Source organism: Gossypium hirsutum, chromosome D12 (genome assembly GCF_007990345.1).
Source record: "Gossypium hirsutum isolate 1008001.06 chromosome D12, Gossypium_hirsutum_v2.1, whole genome shotgun sequence".
Taxonomy (NCBI): domain Eukaryota; kingdom Viridiplantae; phylum Streptophyta; class Magnoliopsida; order Malvales; family Malvaceae; genus Gossypium; species Gossypium hirsutum.
Genome location: NC_053448.1, coordinates 7,227,924 through 7,238,985, shown reverse-complemented (window position 1 = coordinate 7,238,985; position 11,062 = coordinate 7,227,924). Strand labels below are relative to the sequence as shown.

Sequence of the window (11,062 nt, the reverse complement as noted above, 5' to 3'; positions counted from 1 at the left end):
TTAGAAAATATATTTTAAAACGAATAAAAAATATAATTTATATTTTTAAAAACATAATTTAAAATGTAAAAAGTATATATGAAATTTAAAACTATTTAATATATTTATAAATACTCATAGATAAATTAAAAGTGTTTAAAAATAGAAATAAAATATTTTAAATTCTATTAAAAAATAAATACAACTTACTGGCAACTTTTTTAATATATTGTAAAAAATATTGTTAAAATACTATTTAAATATTTATAAAATATAAAATATAAAATATACTAATATTAAAAAATATTACAATATTAAATCCACTTAATTAACTAATTAGTAAATCAATTTCGAATCCAAATTCTAATAAAAAATTGTTTATATTAAATCCACTCAGATTTTAATTCTTATAATTCTATTAGCATTTTTTTCTAAAAATAAGTTGATTAAAACTTATGTTTTCATTATTTATTTTAATTTTAAAAAAATGTTGTTAATACTTTTGGGAAAAAAAATTAATTTCGCAATTCTATTAATATTCTTCTTAAAAAGAATCATATTTTCAAAAAAAAAAAAAAATCGGATGTTATATTCTAAAATTTGTAATGAACATTTTAAATAGAAGTAGAAGGCAGAATAATATATACTATTTATTATATTCTATAAAATACACAATAATTTTAATTAATATGTATTTATTTAATTGGTATATTTGTATGTATATAATATATAAAAAAATACTTAGAATACTTGGTAGCAAAACAAAAAGGAAATGTCGATGTGCAAAATAGTTGAGATGTTAAGGCCAATCGTGAAAGTGTGTTTTTTAAAGAGTTAAAAAGAGTCCAGAGTAACCCAAATTCATTCCTATTTGCTATTGCTCGGAGCCAACTCTAAACTACCTTTTTCCTTTGTCTTCATCAAACACAAAATGATACTAAATATTGAGTTTGGGTTTTAGAAGTCGGTATCAAACAATGATTATAATATTGTTTTAATGCGTCATACATGTTTTCCTTGTTTTTACCGAAGACCCAGATTAAATGAGGGTCAATACGAGCTTGGGAGCTCCATTTTAGAGTTGGAGTTTTACAAGTCAGTACCAACGAAGGCAATAAAGTGAAGGAAATGGAGTCACCATTCAGAGCAAATATACTGAAACGCAAAGTAGCTTTGGTAACAGGAGGAGGCTCAGGAATTGGATTCGAGATCTCAGTGCAGCTGGGGAAACATGGAGCCTCAGTTGCCATCATGGGGCGGCGCAAACATGTTCTCGACTCTGCTGTTGATGTTCTTCGTTCCCATGGCATCCCTGTAATTGTCCTTTCACTTCTTTTTATTTATACACCTTAGCCCATTGCTGTGCCTTTCTTATTACTTGTTGACTTTGCTATTGGAGATTCAAAACATCAACTTTTCTGTCAAGTGGTTGAAACCATGTTCTCCAATCACGGATTGTGTTCTAGTTGAACTGATTCCAAAACGTTGGTTTTTTTATTTATTTAACAATATACAATAGAAAGAGAACAAATTTAACTAGCTTGATGAGTTGATGATTTAGTTATAGCAGAGGGGGCACTTAAGATCTACTTATTGCAGGCCATAGGACTTGAGGGAGATGTTAGAAGAGAAGATGATGCAGCTAGAACTGTGGAATCAACTTTTAAGCATTTTGGCAGGCTTGACATCCTTGTCAATGCCGCAGCTGGCAATTTCCTTGTGCCTGCTCAGGATTTATCTCCCAATGGCTTTCGAACAGGTTGTACATAAATTTGTATTTTATTTGTGTTGCAAATTTCTCGAGTCAGTGTGCTACAGTGTTAACATATCTTGTATTTCAGATTTGATGATTCGATTTTGTCCAAACAAGGCATTTAGATGTTACTTAATTCTTTATTTCTTTTTATTGTTGTTGTTGCAGTCATTGATATAGATTCTATTGGAACTTTTATAATGTGTCATGAGGCTCTCAAATATCTTAAGAAAGGGGGACTAGGGAAGGACCCTTCCACTGGTGGAACAATAATAAACATAACTGCAACTTTACATTATGGAGCAACATGGTACCAAATTCATGCATCGGCAGCCAAGGTTAGTAAAATCAGCTGGCAAGCTTGTTAAACGTTGTACTTTGGATTCTTTTAAAATCAGATTCAGCTGCCATATGCTGTGCTCCCACCAGGCAGCTATCGATAGCATTACCAGAAGCTTGGCATTGGAATGGGGTGAAGATAATGGCATTCTAATCAATGGGATTGCACCGGGGGCTATCGAGGACACTGCTGGTGTCAGTAAACTTGCACCTGAGGAGGTACTGAGCAAGATTAAAGAGAAACCTTTGTACTCATTTGGGGAGAAATGGGATATTGCAATGGCTGCTCTCTATCTTGCATCTGATGCAGGTTTGTAGTTTTGTCTCGTTTTTCAGTTGTACGGCCATTAACTTGTTTACTTGAACTGCAACTTTCCTTATGCAACCTTAGGAGACTTTATTCTCTTTCTGTTTAAACTCTTTTACACCTTTAGTCTGAACGAAAGCAGCATTTGATAAGCAATTAAGTTTAATAAGGAAAAGTTGGGTGTAAACGGAGAGCCAGTTTGTGACTATTTGCCAATATTCATACTTGCTGATATAAAAAAAACAAATAAAAAGTTTGTGAACATAATGAGGGATAAACCTCAATAGTCTTTGTTTCCTTCCAGTTGTGTGCTAACACAATGCATTGCATCTTTTGAATGCTTGAAGGGAAATTTGTGAATGGAACAGTCTTGGTTGTTGATGGAGGACAATGGTTGAGCACACCCCGTTTGTTGTCGAAAGATGCTGTCAGGCAACTGTCTAGAAGACAGGAGACAAGGTCTAGGGTTGCACCAACTGGGTTACCAAAGAGCAAATTATGATAATTCTTTATGATGTTTTTGTTGTTAAGGCTATTCTGTTCAGTTTGGCTATTAAGCTACTATGGATATATGTTTATTATTGGTAAGAATTGGCTTTTATTAGCTAAGAAAGAACCCATGATAATAGCTTTCTTTTTTTCTCCTTTCCTCTTCTGTGATCGTATGGTTTGTTCTCTCAATATCAGAAAAAGGATTTTTTAAAAAAAATTATTTTATGCAGGGAAAATTCATTTGTTTTTATTTTAGCATGTTATTTTCTGTATTTCCCTAATTAGTTGAATGTTGCTTTCGGTGATTATTTTGTTTAGTTGATATGTTGTCGTTGGTACTATGGGTAGGTTTGTTACTTTTTCGACCCAAGGGATTGAGTTTTGTTACCGAAAGGGAACCCTTTGTAACCTTTTGGCATATAAGCTGTGAATGGCAGCGGGATAAGCTGATGCTATGTGTTGATACAAAATGTGGCAAGAGGTCAGAGGTGGTTTATCCAATGGGCCAAGAGTTGCAAGTAATTGAGTTCAAGGAGGAGAGATTGTGGAGAGCTTGGAAGAAGCTTAGCTGTAAGAGGAGGGGGGGGGGGGAGGTAGAACAAAAAGCAATCGAGTTGTGAAGTTTGAGGAGTGTATAAGGGGAATACTTATATGCTACGTGGCTTCTCTGGTTGGTGGGCTTATCATATAAAATGGGTGCCTTCTTAGTTTGATTATGTGACTTTATGTGATGGGGTTCAGTGGTGAGTGATAGTAGTAATACTGGAGTGATTGAACTTGTTGTGGACTTGGTTCTAGGTGGGGCATGAAGATTGGTGGAATCTTGGCAAGGTTTTCTTATAGGTGGAATCTTGGCAAAGGTTGCTTATTTGGTGGAGGTGGAGTCTTGACAAAGCTTGGGATATGTGTAACATCTCTTTCCAATCGGAAGTAAGGTCATAAAGTGACCTTTCCTAAGATAAAGAATGTCAGGGAGATCAATGTGTCATAGGCGAGATGTAATTGATTTAGGAAAATGTCGTTATATCTCTTTTTGAAAAAAATGTGGAAATTCTTGTGTGTTAATGATTCAATTACTTTTGTGAAACTTGTGTGAGACCTTAAAGGCAAATTGTAACACTCGAAGTATGAATGCATGAAACCTTAAAGGCAAGTATAAACATCCAAGGTGCTCCTGGAAATGATTTTTACCAAAATAAAAAAGCTCAACAATCTTGAAGAGGCTTTGTCCCTAGAAGTTTAAGTGCTCGAGAAGGTGGGTTATGTCTAGAAAGGCTATACCATAATTAGCGTGCAATAACCCTTCAAAAGTTGAGTGCTTGGTGAGGCTGTGTTATCTCATTTTGTACCTTGAGTGCTTTAGGAAGCAAAGTAATTTTTTTAATGAAGTAGAATGATTGAGTAGTTTAAGCATGAAGCTTTAGTAGATTCTTGACGAACTAAGTAAGAAAGGGAAGTATACCTTGAATGCTAAGTATCTAAGAAGTCCAAGTATACCTTAAAAGACTAAGTGTAGTGGAGCTCACCTTGAAAGTAAAGGTTTTTTGAACTTGCCTTGAAAGTAAAGTTGTAATAGAGCGAAGCTCACCTTGAAGGCAAAATTGTAAACCTTGAAGGCAAAATTGTAATAGAGTGAAGCTCACCTTGAAGGTAAAGTTTTCTAATGATCCACGCTCACTTTAAAAGCAAATCTATAATAGGGTCAAGCTTGCCTTTGAAGCAAATCCTAGTTTTTTTTTTATAGAAATATGTGCTTTAGCATTGTCCAATTCTTATTCCTATGAAACTCAAGATAGGTGTCAGTAATGATTTATAATATATAATGCGCGACACTAGTATACTTGAAAAGTGTAAAGGGGCACCTTGGCAAGGTACACACTACCATGTATCTTAGATATGTATGGTGAATTATCAGCTTAAGTGTTGGATTGGTATGTTTCATGAATTTTTCAGTATGCCATCCTTGATGGAATTTGCCATTTGACGAACTCTAATGTTGATGAACTATAGGGTTTGGCGGTTGGTGCAATAAGATTTCTTTATATGGAAACAATGGCTCGGTGAGCATCGCTAGAGTTCAATTAGACTTAGTTGATTTAACTAGAGTAATGTAAATGACAGCTTGATAAGTTTAGGTAACTGAATGACTTGTTTAGTTGGTTACTTAAGTGTGCAAGCAATGATTTACCACTCTGATTAGTGGTAGTAGTTACAATTGGTAAGGGTTAGATTTCAAATCTTATTTTTATATAGAATAGTTTTTCTCATCACCCTATAATTAATCGTAATATAGTTTAATAAAACTACTAACTAGACCCATTAGCGTAGAAATTAATATTAGTTTAGTCTCGCCTCCCTAGGGTACGATCTTTGGAGTACTTCCATATTTCGTTCTAAAACTATATTTCAACTTGACACGTATACTTGTGAATACCGCCTTAATTCCTATCCTTGGTTGTAGTATTCTCACTTCTGACACATAAATGACACATCAACAATTAATTTTTTAATATTTAAAAATTAAAAAAAAGTATTAAATAAATTATTAATGTTACTAAAAAGTATAATAAAAATAAAAAGTATAATAAAAAAATAAATTATTAGATGTAGTATCCATTATCGCGCTAATGGATGTATATCGCGCGAGCGAGCGAGCGAGCTTACTTTAGCATGCGGGGCCATGTTCCTTTTTTCTACTAATAATGGTAAAACGCGCGATTGCGTCCGCTTATCGACCAATATCGTGCGTTATCGACAGAGGAGGAAACAAATTTGTCTTCGATTATATATGGTGAAGGAGGAAATATTTGCATATATTAAGTTTTAAGGTTTTAAGGAGGAAAAACTTTTGCCTCTGAAACTATGGCTCCATTCTCTTTACGTAGCCGTCTTCAGGCTTCTGCGCTAAGCAAGAGGCGTCTCAAATCCAAAGCCAAGCATGTAATTATAATCTTTTTCGGTTGCTCTTTTTGCTAATTTTCGTTGCCATATCTTGCTAATTTACAATTGATATGGGGATCAGGGGAGGAAAGGGATGAAGAACATGGAGGAAAGCTTCAAAAGATTGAAATCTGAAATGGAAGAAATAAGCGAGGAACAAAAGAATATCAGGGAAGGGCAAAGGCAAGTTAAAGAAAAATTCGGAATCATCGAATCCGAGTGCGAGGAATTGAAGAGGGAAACTAGGCTCATAATCCAGCAAAGTGCCAGAACTCAGGTTAAACTTGCTCCTTTTTCTTTAGTATATTACAAATTGGGGGAAGGATTTCATTAGCAAGGCTCTTCCTTAGATCTTAGGGCAGCTTTAACCATGTGATGGGTTGTTGACAGGTTAAACTTGCTCTTATGTTCCGCATACTGAAAGCAAGGGAAGCCGGCGAGTTGAATACCGCTGCCACTCTCACTGAAATGCTCCGGTTGGTTTCTTAACCACTAATTCATTATAAATCTGACATTGAATCTGTATATGTTTTTATGGGTAATTTGTTAAATTGTATTAAGAAAGACACAAAAGCCTTATAAGCATGATGAGGAGCTCCCAACCGCACTTCACAGGGACCAAATGAATGGGATTATCATTTGATATATTGGAACTGATGGGGCTTTTTAACTCACAGCCAGTCTAAAAAAGTGCTACATGTTTCATTCACTCATTCATTAATTAATTTGTAAATAGACAGTTTTAACTCTTCTTGAATCATAAAGCCCCTGTACCTGATATTGGAAGGAATGGGTTCTTTTTTGTTGAGGAGGAGGAATACTTTTTTCCATGTTATAGTTTACTCCGGCTACTTTGCTCCTTGGTGCTTACCTGAACTGTTGAAGCAATGGCATAGATAATACCAGGAACCAGTCCTTGAATCATTTCAGTCCTAATCTCTTGGAAAATTTGATCCCATGCCCTGAATCATCATCCTGTTCGAATAATTGATGCCAATCATTTCCCAATAGAAAATCCTTTTTCAAATGATTCTGCAGTTATGGTATAAGTGTTTGACCTTAGTTGCATATATTCTTGGCTATGTATAAATTAGAACTGCAGTTTCTGGGAGTAACTGCCTGTAGAAGAGGACCAAAGAGACAGTAATATATGCATGCATGCATATATATATTTGAGGACACCCTCTTGAAGTCTTGAACTCCCTTTGAAATTATTGTTTCAAAAATTAATTATTCCCTTTTGTGACAACTGAATTTACACCCTTTAGATATAAGTTAATGATCCATATGCGCAAGAGCAGTGAACTGCATTTCTACTAGTATCAGGAGATTCATTGTGTTTGATATTTCTGCCTTTTGCTCATGCAGTGAAATAGTAGGAAGAGAGAGGGAGGAAAGCAAAGCTGACATCTGAATGACTATGATGGGGCTTTTTAACTCACAGCCAGTCTAAAAAAGTGCTACATGTTTCATTCACTCATTCATTAATTAATTTGTAAATAGACAGTTTTAACTCTTCTTGAATCATAAAGCCTCTGTACCTGATATTGGAAGGAATGGGTTCTTTTTTGTTGAGGAGGAGGAATACTTTTTTCCATGTTATAGTTTACTCCGGCTACTTTGCTCCTTGGTGCTTACCTGAACTGTTGAAGCAATGGCATAGATAATACCAGGAACCAGTCCTTGAATCATTTCAGTCCTAATCTCTTGGAAAATTTGATCCCATGCCCTGAATCATCATCCTGTTCGAATAATTGATGCCAATCATTTCCCAATAGAAAATCCTTTTTCAAATGATTCTGCAGTTATGGTATAAGTGTTTGACCTTAGTTGCATATATTCTTGGCTATGTATAAATTAGAACTGCAGTTTCTGGGAGTAACTGCCTGTAGAAGAGGACCAAAGAGACAGTAATATATGCATGCATGCATATATATATTTGAGGACACCCTCTTGAAGTCTTGAACTCCCTTTGAAATTATTGTTTCAAAAATTAATTATTCCCTTTTGTGACAACTGAATTTACACCCTTTAGATATAAGTTAATGATCCATATGCGCAAGAGCAGTGAACTGCATTTCTACTAGTATCAGGAGATTCATTGTGTTTGATATTTCTGCCTTTTGCTCATGCAGTGAAATAGTAGGAAGAGAGAGGGAGGAAAGCAAAGCTGACATCTGAATGACTATGATGGGGCTTTTTAACTCACAGCCAGTCTAAAAAAGTGCTACATGTTTCATTCACTCATTCATTAATTAATTTGTAAATAGACAGTTTTAACTCTTCTTGAATCATAAAGCCTCTGTACCTGATATTGGAAGGAATGGGTTCTTTTTTGTTGAGGAGGAGGAATACTTTTTTCCATGTTATAGTTTACTCCGGCTACTTTGCTCCTTGGTGCTTACCTGAACTGTTGAAGCAATGGCATAGATAATACCAGGAACCAGTCCTTGAATCATTTCAGTCCTAATCTCTTGGAAAATTTGATCCCATGCCCTGAATCATCATCCTGTTCGAATAATTGATGCCAATCATTTCCCAATAGAAAATCCTTTTTCAAATGATTCTGCAGTTATGGTATAAGTGTTTGACCTTAGTTGCATATATTCTTGGCTATGTATAAATTAGAACTGCAGTTTCTGGAAGTAACTGCCTGTAGAAGAGGACCAAAGAGACAGTAATATATGCATGCATGCATATATATATTTGAGGACACCCTCTTGAAGTCTTGAACTCCCTTTGAAATTATTGTTTCAAAAATTAATTATTCCCTTTTGTGACAACTGAATTTACACCCTTTAGATATAAGTTAATGATCCATATGCGCAAGAGCAGTGAACTGCATTTCTACTAGTATCAGGAGATTCATTGTGTTTGATATTTCTGCCTTTTGCTCATGCAGTGAAATAGTAGGAAGAGAGAGGGAGGAAAGCAAAGCTGACATCTGAATGACTATGGTAAGCTTCCTCGGTGCAGCTGCTCCAAATGTTAAGAACTAGAAGTGTGTGACAATTAAGCGCGTGTTATCTTTCAGCATTGCCGTTTTGTTATTAAGTACTGCTAATCTACGTCGTTTCATGTTTGGTATGTTAAACTTAGAACTTATCAAACCTTTTTTCTGTTGTGTGTCTAAGGTTGAATAAACAAAATATGGTGACTTGAAAACAACAGAAGTTAAAAGTAAACTAGTTATTGTTATGCTGAACATATACCTTAAATTGCCAATATTGTGCATTGTCTTGTTTGCTTTGTCTTTGTACATTGCTCTCGTTTCTTCTGTTTGCAACTAGCAGTTGATTTACTTTAACATTTGATGTTAAATTTAGTTACATATGTACTCAGTTTATCCACTTTTCCCCCTCCAATCATACTTTTCTTCACTTTCATCTGGCCACAATTAAAAAAATTGAAGAGTTGAAATGAGCACAATTATGCGTCATATTAATGGATATATTATTTTTGTTTTGATATTATTTTTCAAATATTCAATTAGATTAAATAGGTAAGAATTGAACCCAAGTAGTAGGCCCATTTGCTGAAGTGGGTTCATCAATGCTCGATACAATGTTTGATTCATAGGTTTCCCTGTGTGGTAGTGTAGTGTAGTGTAGCCTGTGTATATGGTTGTGTGAGATTGAACTTGAATTGTATAAAAAAGGTCAAAATTATGAAAAAAATTTTGGTATTGGTAAAAGGGCGAAGCCCTAAATTATAGGGAAAGGGCGAAGCTTAAGTACTAGAAAGCTTACACTCGGAATTTAGAATAGGGGCTACTACTAAATTCCCAAATATCGCATTGAATTATGTCCACAAGCAATTATTTCAAACACTCACCATGCTTTTGCTTGAAAGTTGAAAGCCCAAACTTGCTATTCCTTGTTTTTATCTCTACTCGTAGAAGGTCGTAAAGAATCCGAAGCTTCAACACAATAATAATTTACACAACAATACATTCAAAAATCAGCTAAGGACTCACCACAAGCAATCATTAATCTAAGCCTAAGTTATGTTCTCATGTAGCCGAAACCTTTAACATAATCGACTTGAAATCCAAATATCTCGATCTACACTTAATCTTTTTGCCTAAAACAAGTTTCATTCAACTAATTATTCAACTACGACTAATTTCCAACCTTTAAACTACAATATAATACTCAATTCATAGTATCGACTTTTTCAACATGTTTTACGGCTATTTTTCGAAAACTCATTAAAACTAAAGAAATTTTTAACGAAACTTTAAAGTAAGTTTAGAAACTTTCTAATCATGTCAAAACAAGTTGAAAAACACTTTGAAATCACGTTTTTACTCAAAATCCCGAAATCCACCATTAACAACTAAATTTTCGTGTTTTATTCAAAACATGCGATTTAATGGCTAAAAATTTATTTTTAAAGACTAAATAACATTTAAAATTAATAGAAGGGTAAATTACACCAACAATCATTCAACTTTGGGGTAGCTAACAAAACAGTCACCTAGGTTTCATTTTAGTCACTCAACTTTTTAAAAAATAACAAAACAGTCACTAACATTATCAAAAAGTGACAAAACAATTACATAAGTTTCATTTTAGTCACTCAAATTTTAAAAAATAACAAAACAGCTACTAACGTTATAAAAAAGTGACAAAACAGTCACTAATTAACAGTTTTTGTTAGTGTCTCAACGGAATCGCTGATGTGGCAAGTTAACTAGCTGATGAGGCTGGTTAACTTACCACGTTGGATGTCCATAGTGAAACCCATCCAAATTAAGAAGAAATTGAAAAAAACCCCTTAATAACAAAGAAGAAAAAGAAGAAGAAGAAAGCATCGAATGATTTGCTAAGGTTTGAAATTTATACTTACAGGCGGCATTCGACACCGGTGCCATGGTTACAAAAGGACAACTGAAAACGATATCAAGCTTATCCATTCGCTTCTTAGGAGTAGGCTTTGCTCTTGATTTCCTCTTTCCCATCCTTAAATCCCTTCAACACATCAAATTACAACCAAAATCAACATGAAATTTTCCAGAATTTTGCAACAAATTTAAAGTTCTTACTAGAAATCATATTCAAATTTCAAACCCTAGAAAATCATTCGATTTTTTAAATTTCAAACCCTAAAGATAAATAATTAGGTTAAGCAGCAAAAAAATCTATTTTTCTTAAATTTTCTTTCTCCGAAAAATAGAACGCAACAGAAAAAATTGGGTTTTTCTTTTTCTCCTTCTTCTCTATTATTAAGTTTTTTTTTCAATTTCTTCT

General features: G+C 34.2%; 2 protein-coding genes across 4 annotated transcripts; both read left to right on the top strand.

Annotated features, from left to right (window-relative positions):
• Positions 1–722: 722 nt before the first annotated feature.
• Positions 723–4,023, top strand: LOC107945225 (peroxisomal 2,4-dienoyl-CoA reductase [(3E)-enoyl-CoA-producing]). Of its 2 annotated transcripts, XR_001696461.2 has the most exons (6): positions 780–1,293; positions 1,579–1,738; positions 1,901–2,070; positions 2,162–2,381; positions 2,726–2,962; positions 3,219–4,023. XR_001696461.2 is itself a non-coding variant. In XM_016879126.2 (5 exons), the coding sequence occupies exons 1-5, from the start codon at positions 1,108–1,110 to the stop codon at positions 2,878–2,880; spliced, it is 891 nt and encodes a 296-aa protein (XP_016734615.1). In that variant the 5' UTR covers positions 723–1,107; the 3' UTR covers positions 2,881–3,020. The 2 variants fall into 2 exon arrangements, 1 of the variants encoding a protein (XP_016734615.1); XM_016879126.2 differs by lacking the exon at positions 3,219–4,023 and having other exon boundaries at positions 723–1,293; positions 2,726–3,020.
• A 641-nt stretch (positions 4,024–4,664) lies between these two features.
• On the top strand, positions 4,665–9,069 carry LOC107945226 (uncharacterized). 2 transcript variants are annotated; one of them, XR_005922299.1, is made up of 5 exons: positions 4,665–5,810; positions 5,893–6,087; positions 6,201–6,286; positions 7,179–8,034; positions 8,713–9,069. XR_005922299.1 is itself a non-coding variant. In XM_041108351.1 (4 exons), the coding sequence occupies exons 1-4, from the start codon at positions 5,733–5,735 to the stop codon at positions 8,756–8,758; spliced, it is 405 nt and encodes a 134-aa protein (XP_040964285.1). In that variant the 5' UTR covers positions 4,665–5,732; the 3' UTR covers positions 8,759–9,069. The 2 variants fall into 2 exon arrangements, 1 of the variants encoding a protein (XP_040964285.1); XM_041108351.1 differs by lacking the exon at positions 7,179–8,034.
• The last annotated feature ends 1,993 nt before the right edge of the window (positions 9,070–11,062 follow it).